This window comes from Bubalus bubalis, chromosome 13, assembly GCF_019923935.1.
Source record: "Bubalus bubalis isolate 160015118507 breed Murrah chromosome 13, NDDB_SH_1, whole genome shotgun sequence".
Lineage (NCBI taxonomy): Eukaryota > Metazoa > Chordata > Mammalia > Artiodactyla > Bovidae > Bubalus > Bubalus bubalis.
In genome coordinates, this window is record NC_059169.1 from 18314071 (window position 1) to 18326256 (window position 12186).

General features: G+C 44.5%; 2 protein-coding genes across 4 annotated transcripts in view; both read right to left on the reverse strand.

Moving 5' to 3' along the window:
- The window catches only part of LOC123464831 (ATP-binding cassette sub-family C member 4-like), an 891549-nt gene that overhangs the window by 736359 nt on the left and 143004 nt on the right, over window positions 1–12186 (reverse strand). The window lies entirely within an intron of this gene.
- The window catches only part of LOC123464828 (ATP-binding cassette sub-family C member 4-like), a 293559-nt gene that overhangs the window by 69438 nt on the left and 211935 nt on the right, over window positions 1–12186 (reverse strand). For all 3 annotated transcript variants that reach the window (XM_045162458.1, XM_045162459.1, XM_045162460.1), the window contains exons 13-14: window positions 2583–2677; window positions 2274–2360 (exon numbers count right to left, since the gene is read on the reverse strand). In XM_045162458.1, the coding sequence (XP_045018393.1) occupies window positions 2274–2360; window positions 2583–2677 (182 nt within the window). The remainder of the gene's footprint in view (window positions 1–2273; window positions 2361–2582; window positions 2678–12186) is intronic.

Sequence of the window (12186 nt, forward strand, 5' to 3'; positions counted from 1 at the left end):
TGCTCACTGCTACTAGAGAAAACCCCGACTGTGTGAGGACACAGCGAGGGGCATGTGGTCAGAAGCCAAGGAGAGAGGTCTCAGGAGAAACCAAATCACCCACACCTTGAACCTGTAGCCTCAAGAAATGTGAGAAATTTAATTTCTATTCTTTGAGCACCCCCATCTGTGACAACTTGCTATAGACTGAGTGCTTTTCTCCTCAAAAGTCATACATTGAGACCTAATCCCCACTGTGTTGGTAATAGGAGGTGGGGCCATCGGGAGGGACCAGGTCATGAGGATGGAGCCTGAATGAAAGGGATTAGTGCCCTGATAAAAGGAACTACATGGCTCCCTCACCTCTGCCACCACGTGAGGCCGCAGGAATCGGACTCTTAGCAGACTGAATCTTTCAGCACCCTGACTTGGACTTTCCCAGCCTCCAAAACCATGAGAGAAAAACTTCTGTTATTTCTAAGCCACCAAGCACTGGTCTCCTGTGAGAGCAGCCTGGACAGACACAGTCCTAGAAACTAACACAGAACCTGGCAGAAAGAATTTCCAGCTTCTCCCTGCTGCACACTCCGCCTCCTCCAGGTGAGGACGTGCCTGCTGTTCTCACAGCCCTGCTTCCTCCTCCCTCCATACCTGATTTTCTACTCTTGCTTCAGCAAAGGACTGGGTCCTCTTCTCAGCCTCCATGCACCTGGCCAGCCTGCAGGCCCCCAGGGCACTGCCCGCCCAGACCCGGGCACAGGGAGCTTTCCAACTTCAGTGAAAGTCTCCAGCTGCCACTTCCACTTTACATTCAGCACTTACTGCTGCTGCTGCTAAGTCACTTCAGTCATGTGTGCGACCCCACAGACGGCAGCCCACCAGGCTCCACCATCCCTGGGGTTCTCCAGGCAAGAACACTGGAGTGGGCTGCCATTTCATTCTCCAATGCATGAAAGTGAAAAGTGAAAGTGAAGTCACTCAGTCGTGTCCAACTCTTAGCGACCCCATGGACTGCAGCCTACCAGGCTCCTCCGTCCATGGGATTTTCCAGGCAAGAGTACTGGAGTGGGTTGCCGTTGCCTTCTCTGTCAGCACTTACTATCCTGTATTAAAACCCTCTAAACCCTGACTCTGCTGAGCTTTTCTCAGGCATCTGTCTTAACAATCTCCACATAGAGATAGGTTCCTCAGAGGCAGGAATGAGAGCTGGGCATCCTCTTCTCCCTTATTCTGCTTAGTGAGGTCCTTCCCTTCTCCTGGCTAACTGTCCTCCTTGTAAACTAAGAGGTTATATTCAGTAAGGCATTGATCTCAGTGCACACAGGAGGGTGTTTATAAGTGCAGGGTATTTATAAGCGCATCTGGAAGGCTCATTGGCTTTAACAAAGTGAACAACAGCAAGCGACCTGACCGTGGGGGAGATGTGGAGGCTGTTTTAGGAAAAAAACAAGTTTGCAAGGCTTTCAAAAAGGCCAGTCTAGACTCCATAAGAGGCCTCAGTCGGTGTGTGTTAGGACACATTATACACAGAAAAGAATCAGAGTTGTTCTACTTTAGTCATTGTGTAGCCAACCAGGAGCCACTGACAAGTTCTACATTTTAGAAACAGGAATGAGAGTCAAGACTTAAGCTAGATTATATGTGACTCTACATTGTAGGTCTAAGTATTAATTCTAGTAAGTGTCCATGAAATAACATGAAATGATTGAAATCATACTCAGATGTGGAATAAATGATTCTCAAGTTCTAGTCTTTATTAAATCTAGACTTAATAAAGACTTTATTTCCAAAGTGATAGAATAACAAGCATAAACCAACAAGGTCTTTCCAACTGAAGCCCTATGTCAGTACCGAAAACATCTCTTCTAAAGTGCCTTAAGCAAATGATGGAGGAAAGAAACTGGCAGCCAAGTACCAGGTTATAGAGTCTCATGCTCTGATTTAAAAACCCTACATCATCTTTCTTATTCCTGGCATCTGGATCCACCCGAAGTGTCTGGTAATCAACTGCAAGTAGCAGGAGGGAAACTGCCATCTATCCCTCACTCCCTAAAGCACGGACCCCACTGGCCCCCACACACTGGAAGCACCTGCTGTATGTTCCTGTCCTGACCTCATCATAAGGCAAGATTTCTCTACGACAGATCTTCTGTGGAGGGAAGGGAGGGAAGGGAGGGACACCAGGGCAGAGGGAGCTGAGTCTCCTGGAGCATAAAGACCTTTCTGAGCTCTCTTCCATCATCTTTGAAGGGCACTTGGAAAGAAGAAACAATAGAAAACAGGAGCAAACTCACTGTTCAAACAAGTGCCTGCTGACTCCTGCATCCACTGCGCTGAGCGGATCGTCCAGGAGGTAGATGTCTGCGTCCTGATACACGGCTCTAGAAAACACAGAGAGATGTCAGGAGAGGACACTTCACACTCCCTGGGTCTTATCTCTGAATCGTGATGGCATCCAACAACTCCAGGTTCCTTCCAGAACCCCAGGGAAGGGGCCAAAACCCTGCTTCACACAGCCCAACCCGGTGAGCGGGGTCTGCGTGCTCACATCCACTAGGAGCCGTGGAGGAGAGGGGCAGGATGGCAACTGAAACCCCACTTACCTGGCGAGGCTGACCCGGGCTTTCTGTCCTTCACTCAGCGGGGTTCCTCTGTCTCCTATCTCAGTTAGATCTCCTTCCTCCAAAAGCTGTAAATCCTATACAGATAGAAAAGGGGAAAAAGATATAAAATGTGTTCTACTACCATCTTACACTTTTCACATTAGTTCCTCATACAAGTATTTGATTAACATGCATACATGCTCAGCTGCTAAGTCGTATTCAACTCTTTGTAACCCCATGGACTAGGGCTTGTCAGGCTCCTCTGTCCATGGGATTCTCCAGACAACAACACTGGAGCAGTTTGCTGTTTCCTCCTCTAGGAGATCTTCCTGACCCAGGGATCGAATCAGTGTCTCCAGTGTCTCCTGCACTGGCAGGTGGATTCTTTCCCACCAAACTACCTGGGAAGCTAAAGCAGTGGGTATAAGTCAGAGTAACTAAACTGTGACCTTGAACATTAAAAAAAAAAAGTCTCAGTGTTTTTTATTTGTTTTCAATCTGTAGTTTTGCACAGCATCTATGCATTTGACCATTTTAACAGATATTTACTGAGGACCTACTGTATGACAGGCATTGCTCTGGGCACAATGAATTCTGTTGTGAACAAACAAAGCTCCTAGAGTTTCTTTCCATGATGGAAGATGGACGATATGGAAAATTAACCTGAGCACAAGTACTGAGGACAAGAAGGAAAAGCAAGCTGGCTCAGGAGGATGGAGAGTGAAGGAGGGAAGTGAGTCCACAGTGGGGGGGGAGGGCTCTGCTCAGAGCCCTGTGAGCAGATCTGGGGGAGGGGCTCAGGTAGACCTGGAGAAGCTGCTCCACACAGAGGGAGGAGCAAGTGCAGGGGCCACGGGGAGATGCCCAAGGTGTTCAGGACAAGCAAGGAGAGAGGAGAGCAGAGCTGAGTAAGAATGAGGAGAGTGAGGGCAGAGACACAGCAAGTGGAGCCTGGGGGCACTCCAGTAAGAAGAGGAGGGGGGAGGACGGACCTATTTGAGGTTTTAAGGAATCACTCCTGTGTTTTACAGAAAAAGACAGTAAGTAGGGAAGGGTGAGGGTGGATACAAGTGAGGAGGCTACCAGAGTAATCGAGGTGAGAGATGACTGTGGTCAGGACCAGAGTGAGAGCAGTGGGAATGGAGAGATGGGGTCACACTCCAGGCACATGTTGAAGGCAGAGTCTGAAAGACCTGCTAACAGGATGGGTGTGGCTGTAAGAGAAGAGGAGATTGTGGTGTTTGGGGTGAGGAAGGGGAAGGACAGGGTCTCCATTTACTGAGTTAGGGAAGGTGGTGGATGCAGGTTTAGGGAACTCCGCTCATGGACAAGCTGAGATGACCTCCCAGTGGTGTCATGTTGCAGTTGTACATGCAGGTGTGAAGGTCTGTGCTAGAGACACATGTGTGAGAGCTGGTGGCCCAGGAGGTGAAGGCACAGGACTTGTTTTTATCAAGGAATGAGTGTCTCTTAAAAAGACATTTTGCTGATCTCTGCCTCAGCTTCCCACTTTGAGAGAAGGGATAACACCCGACCCAAGTCTTCACAGTAATACTTAAAGTAAGTGACAGACAAGGTCTGTACAAGAAATGGGAGCAGAAAGAGCAAGCTGGGCAGGAAAACCGAAAGGAAAGAAACAGTGTGCTCAAAGGACACCCAGCAGATCAGCTGGACTAAGTAGATGCTTGTCTGTGAAAGCAGGAAAAACTCAAAGCTAAGAAGGAAATAAAGTTGTAACTTGAGGATCTGGGAATTAATCAAAAGTTATATTTGAATATTATTTAAGAAGTAAATAGACAAAGCAGCCTATTTTCCCCAGAGTACCATGGGGAAAAAAGAATAATTGACAAGTACATTCCCAAAATGATGTGATAGAAATCAGGCTTAAGAAGTTGTTCAGTCACTCAGTTGTGTTTGACTCTTTGTGATCCATGGAATGCAGCACTCCAGCCTTCCTTTTCATTTACCATCTCGTGGAGCTTGTTCAAACTCGTGTCCACTGAGTCCGGGATGCCATCCAACCATCTCATCCTCTGTCATCCACTTCTCCTCCTGGCTTCAATCTTTTTCAGCATCAGGGTCTTTTCTAATGAGTTGGTTCTTCCCATCAGGTGGTAAAAGTATTGGAGCTTCAGTATCAGTCCTTCCAATGAATAGTCAGGGTTGATTTCCTTTACAATTGACATGTTTGATCTCCTTGCAGTCCAAGGGACTCTCAAGAGTCTTCTCCAACACCACAGTTCAAAAGCATCCATTCTTCTGCACTCAGCTTTCTTTATGATCCAACTCTCATATCCATACATGACTATCGAAAAACCATAGCCCTGACTAGGCGGAACTTTGTTGGCAAAGTAATACCTCTGCCTTTTAACTTGCTGTCTAGATTTGTCATAGCTTTTCTCCCAAGGAGTAAACGTTTTTAATTTCATGACTGCAGTTACCATCTACAGTGATTTTGGAGCCGAAGAAAATAAAGTCTGTCACTGTTACCATTGTTTCCCCATCTATTGCCATGAAGTGATGGAACTGGGTGCCATGATCTTAGTATTTGAATGTTGAGTGTTAAGCCAACTTTTTCACTCTCCTCTTTCACATTCATCAAGAGACTCTTTAGTTTCCCTTCACTTTTTGCTATAAGGGTGGTGTCATCTGCATATCTGAGATTATTGATATTTCTCTCAGCAATCTTTATTTCAGCTTATGCTTCATCCAGCCTGGCATTTCACATGGTGTACCCTGCATATAAGTTAAATAAGCAGGGTAACAATATACAGCCTTGTACTCCTTTCCCAAATTGGAATCAGTCCGTTGTTCCACGTCCATTTCTAACTGTTTCTTCTTGACCTGCATACAGGTTTTGCAGGAGGCCAGTAAGGTGGTCTGGTTTCCCATCTCTTTTAGAAATTTTCCACCCTTTGTTGTGATCCGCACAGTGAAAGGCTTTATCATATCAATGAAGCAGAAGTAGATGCTTTTCTGGAATTCTCTTGCTTTTTCTATAATTCAACAGATGTTGGGAATTTGATCCCTGGTTCCTCTGCCTTAGACTTAATTTCGATGGTATTATATTAGAAGTCTTAGGTTGCCTGTAATTATTAATTGGCACATTCTGTCATAGACAGAGTTTGTTCGGAGTTTTTATCTACTAAACCTATATGCAAATCAGGAAGCTACAGTTAGAACTGGACATGGAACAACAGACTGGTTCCAAACAGGAAAAGGAGTACATCAATGCTGTACATTGTCACTCTGCTTATTTAACTTATATGCAGAGTACATCATGAGAAACGCTGGGCTGGAAGAAACACAAGCTGGAATCAAGATTGCTGGGAGAAATATCAATAACCTCAGATATGCAGATGACACCACCCTTATGGCAGAAAGTGAAGAGGAACTCAAAAGCCTCTTGATGAAAGTGAAAGAGGAGAGTGAAAAAGTTGGCTTAAAGCTCAACATTCAGAAAATGAAGATCATGGCATCTGGTCCCATCACTTCATGGGAAATAGATGGGGAAACAGTGGAAACAGTAGCAGACTTTATTTTTTTGGGCTCCAAAATCACTGCAGATGGTGACTGCAGCCATGAAATTAAAAGACACTTACTCCTTGGAAGAAAAGTTATGCCCAACTTAGATAGCATATTCAAAAGCAGAGACATTACTTTGTCAACAAAGGTCCATCTAGTCAAGGCTATTGTTTTTCCAGTAGTCATGTATGGATGTGAGAGTTGGACTGTGAAGAAAGCTGAGCGATGAAGAGTTGATGCTTTTGAACTGTGGTGTTGGGGAAGACTTCTGAGAGTCCCTTGGACTGCAAGGAGATCCAAGCAGTCCATTCTGAAAGAGATCAGTCCTGGGTGTTCTTTGGAAGGAACGCTGCTAAAGCCAAAGCTCCAGTACTTTGGCCACTTCATGTGAAGAGCTGACTCATTGGAAAAGACTCTGATGCTGGGAGGGATTGGGGGCAGGAGGAAAAGGGGACGTCAGAGAATGATATGGCTGGATGGCATCACTGACTCAATGGATGCGAGTCTGAGTGAATTCTGGTAGTTGGTGATGAACAGGGAAGCCTGGCATGCTGCAATTCATGGGGTCGCAAAGAGTCGGACACAACTGAGTGACTGAACTAAACTGAACTGAAACCTCTCATGCTTCAACCTAGGATGCACATCAGTACCTTTCTGCAGGTGAAGGCCTCACTTCTCTGTCTCTACTGCAGCAAATCTGGGGAGAAAGCAAGTAGCTCACTGGTGCCACCATGACAAACAAGTTCTTTGACCTCCCTGAGTCTCATTTTCCTCTGCTATAGAATGTGCTGCGGAAACCAGAGTCTCTAAACTCAAGGATGCTGTGAGAATCTAAACAAGTGTGTGAACACCTCCACAAATGAAAAAATGACATGAGTTGATTATAACTTGCTGTTGGTGACTGATCCCTATTTTCTCACCAAGCCAACAGTAGGACACTGTTTACAGTGTGAATCGTAACATAAAAAGCACATGACCACCACAGAAGAAAGAGACTCCATCCGAACCCTCCCTGACACCACAAAGACACAGGCACACACAGGTTCTCCACTCACTCAAATCTTAATGGAGGTGCATCTGATGAAAGGCAGGAAATGTTTTGTTGTAATAATTTATAATCACCTCACATTCTTTCTTTCTTGGGCTCAGAAATTAATACCATATCTTGCTTTTGGTTTTCATTGAAAAAATGAGCTGTGTTATGTTCTCAGCCTCATGCCCCCACACAGAATTACTTGGCCTCTCTTTCACTGTTCACAGTCCTTGCAAACTGTTATGCTTAGTTTTTATGCTTTGATTTTATGTTGTTCAAATGGTTTTCTTCTTAAAATAGCACCACATTGTTATACAGCAGTCTTAAGCACATTGTAGAAAAAGCACTCACAGCCTCTCTTTCCAGGACCCAAGAAATTATCTCTGAGTCTGGTAGTAATACTTTGAGTGTGTTGTTGACTCTGCACATTGTATATGAACAAGCCACCAAGGGGAAAAACACTTTGGAGGATTTGAAGTAAAACCAAGTCAAGTTGATTTCTCAGCCAATGTGTTCTGATTCGATTAAAGGGGAAAAGCCTGAGCTGAGTATATATTACAGTTCCTTCCACTGACAGGAAAATGTTCTTATTCATATTTGTTGCCTCTAAGTTAAGTAAGTAAGTGTTAGTCACTCAGTCACGTCCAATACCGTGATCCCATGGACTGTAGCCTACCAGGCTCCTCTGTCCATGGAATTCTCGAGGCAAGAATACTGGAGTGGGTTGTCATTTTCTTCTCCGAGGGATCTTTCCAACCCAGGGAGTGAACCCAGGTCTTCCTACATTGCAGACAGATTCTCTACTGTCTGAGCAACCAGGGAAGCCCAAAAATGTAACTGATTCTCACTGAACAGCAGACACACAAACTAGAGGCAAACTAGGAAAAGGCGGTACTGGTTTGGTGCCATCCATCCAGAGGAACATCAAGGGCCCTTCAGCAATGGTGGAGACTTACAGTAGAAGCAAATGGTTAATGAGGGCCAGATGTGAGGCCCTGGCAGAGGAGGGCTGGGTTCCAGAGTCAAACAGCAGGAGGCCTTGCTTTCCTTCACAGCTTTTCTTCCATTTGGAATTGCTCTTTCTCTCACAGCCTATCAATATCCTGCCCATTTTCTAGCCTCACCCCAAACACACTCTCCCATGAAACCATCCTGCACTCATCTCTCTTCCTGCTGGGTTGCCAAGGCTCTCATCTCTCATCTCTCATCTCTCATGAAGGACCATCTTATTCTGCTCCATCATTTGTACATGTGCACATGGCTTCTCTCAGCTTCTGCGGGGTAAGATCTGTGCATGAAGCTCTGTGCTGGACCCTGATGCTCATTATCGCTAATCCTCACAGCAAGATGCACAGTAAGTACTGGCCCCATTTCACAACTAAGGAAACTGAGAGTGAGTGAGGTCACATCACTGGCCAGATGTTAAACAGAAGAGCTGGAATCTGAACCAGCTCATGTCAGTTCAGAGCCTTCTTCTCTTTCACATCATGCCACCCAGATGGTGACTGAGGTATATTTGAAATGAAGACAACTCAATAAAGTAACTCAAAACTTGAAGGCCTCTATACCTAGACATATAAATATCAATAAACTTATTATCTGATGATTGTCAAAGCAGTCTGAAAAGAAATGTCCAAGTAAGTGATCTATGTGGAAAAATATTAAACTAGAATTTATCAATTTGATACCTTTAAATACATGTTCACTAAACATTTTCAAATGCCTTAAAGATAACATGTAACAAATGTTACATACTATACTGGGTAACAGGATATTGTTATTGTTGATTTACATAATGTACTATGTGTAGAGCACCTATAGAAATATCAACTTGAACAATGGAAGTTAAATACTTCTTTCTTACATGTCACATTTTATGGATATAATTTTCCAGAATCTGGCTGAGTTTATAATTAAAAATTAATTTATTTTAAAACTCATTTACAGAGTACTTGTTTTGTCCCTAGCAATCAGGTGCTTTAAAATCATTACCACATTTCATCCTCAAAAAAACCTCATGAGGTTGATAGTTTTACTATCTCCATTTTACAGATGAAGAAACAGGCTTGTAAGGATCAAAAAACCCAAAACCAAACATCTGGTCAATAGAGTGACTGGGACTCAATTCCTGAACCTTCTGACTCCTAGACCTTGGAGTTGATGTCATCAACCTGAATCAACATTGCCCTCTGATTACTTCATGTCTCCCTGTTTTGTTACAGAAAAATTTCAGCTCAATGAACTTAAAGAGTTACTTCAATAAGATTTAGTATAATACATCTAGTTGCTACTAACATATGTTTTATATTAAAATGTTGCTTTTAGAAAGACAGTAATGAAGATCCTACATGCAGAGTAGCAAAGGAGACACAGATGTAAAGGACAGACTTTGGACTCAGGTGAGAAGGCGAAGGTGGATAATTTGAGAGAATAGCATTGAAACATGTACAGTACCATAAGTAAAATAGATGACCAACGCAAGTTTGATGCATGAAGCAGGGCACCCAAGCTAGTAATCTGGGGCAATTCAGTGGATAGGGTGGGTAGGGAGGTGGGAGGGGGGTTCAGTATAGGGGGACACATGTATACCCATGGCCGATTCATGTTGCTCTATGGAAAAAATCATCACCAATATTGTAATTATCTTCCATTTAAATAAATATTTTTAAACAATAAATGTTGCTTTTTTTATGGCTTTCCTTCAAGATTTGGGGGATGTAGGGGTAAAGAGAAATCTTTATTACATTTATGTTGCTGCTGCTGCTGCTAAGTCGCTTCAGTTGTGTCCGACTCTGTGCGACCCCAGAGACGGTAGCCCACCAGGCTCCCCCTATCCCTGGGATTCTCCAGGCCAGAACACTGGAGTGGGTTGCCATTTCCTTCTCCAATACCTGAAAGTGAAAAGTGAAAGTGAAGTCGCTCAGTCCTCTCTGACACTAGAGACCCCATGAACTGCAGCCTACCAGGCTCCTCCATCCATGGGATTTGCCAGGCAAGATCAATGGATGGATAAATGGATGGAGAGGAAAAGGTTAGAATAGTAACAATAGCCACCATTAACTGAAACTCTGGTCTCTTTACATTTCACAGGCATTTTCTGTAGCCTTTACAGTAACCCCAACCCTCCCCATTTAATAAGAATGGAAACTGAGACACATATCTGGAATTACTACCCAGGACTGTTTCTCTCCAAAGTGAAAGTGAAAGTCGCTCAGTTTTGTCTGACTCTTTTCAACCCCATGGACTATATAGTCCATGGAATTTTCCAGGTCAGAATACTGAAGTGGGTAGCCTTTCCCTTCTCCAGGGCATCTTCCCAAACCAGAGATTGAACCCAGGTCTCCCACATTGCAGGTGGATTCTTTACCAGCTGAGTCACAAGGGAAGCCCAAGAATACTGGAATGGGTAGCCTATCCCTTCTCCAGCAGATATTCCCAACCCAAGAATCGAACTCAGGTCTCCTGCATTACAGGTACATTCTTTACCAACTGAGCTATGAGGGAAGCTTGGCCAAGCCTTTCCTACCACACATGCCATCTCTGTGTCTGCAGGCCAGACTAACTCCAGGATGCTGCTATTTCCTATGATTGCCTTATGACCATCCTCTGATACCTGGAATCCAAAAGGAGACAGGCAGAGGCTCTTTTAACTTACTAACTAGTTCTCAGGTGTCATAAAGCCTTTGCTGACCTCTTATTAATCGGAGTCATACATGACATTCAGAGCAGCAACAAAATCTCCTGGAAACCCTCTGACCCAATGTTCTCATTTTGCTGCAGAAACGTCAGAGGTCCAGGCAGGTAACTGGACATGTCCAGAGTGACAGCAGGCAAGTGATGAAGCTGGGGCCAGAACTCTCCTCTCCGCTACTTCTCCACTCTGGGCCTCCCTTTCTGCCAAGGAGGGGCTGGGCATGAGAGGCCCAAACTCCATGTCCCAACTACGCACACGAACAGGAGAGCAGTCCATGTTTATAGAAACGTCACATCACATACAGAAGAATCACTGTGCAGCCCAGTCCTGCAGGTCCCCTTCCCACCAGAGTCTGTGCTGCACGGATGCCCCAGGGAGGGTAAAGCCCCAGAACACTGCCCGTGTTACTGGTCCAATCACCCCACGAGGCTGTGGCAAAGCATCATCTCCCTGGGATCTGAACTTGAGCTGCAAATGTAGAGATAAGGTGTCTCATTGCTCCAGGCCTCAGTTATACTAACTATAAAGTGAGGATGGGAACATCGAAGACACTCATAAAGAATGAATAACTCATAAATCTAAATTATGTGTGTGCACATGCACGTATGAAAGACAGAAAAGGCTTTGCACATGGACTCTGAATAAATGGGAGCTACTGTTCTCACTGTTCTACATTTGCTATCCCTTCTTTTCTTACATGGTATCGACACCATTTAATAAAATCTAGCTCATTCCTGCTAATTTGACATCATTTCCGCAAACATACAATCACCCATGAACAAGAACCCAGAATAAAGAACAAGCCCATTAAACAAGCAATTCTGTTTGTTCAAATGATGTGAATCCACCTGGCAATGCCGGAGACATAAGAGACGAGGGTTTGACCCCTAGGTCAGGAAAATCCCCTGCAGGAAGGCATGGCAACCCAACCCAGTATTCTTACTTGGAGAATCCCATGGATAGATAAGCCTGCCAGGCTACAGTCCATAGGGCCGCAGAGTCAGACACAACTGAAGTGACTTAGCATGCACACGATCACCTGATATATCCTATGCTGTTCGAGGAGAATTACCGTTTCCTCACAAAGCAGGTTTGGAGTCTCAACACCACACCTTTGAAGATCTGTCCCTGTCTTTTCCTTACAGTAAAAGAGAATAGTGGGATTCCAGACTGCACTGAACAAAACCCAGGGGTGGGGGTGGTGGGGAGCCCTTCAATACTATTATTCACTGATTTTTATAATCCAAGAGAGTAACATAGTATTTAACGTTATTTACTTTTTTCCCTTTCTTTTCGCCAAATTGAATTCTCCTATCAGTTAAGTTTAGTTCTCATCATTTACTCACTAATCT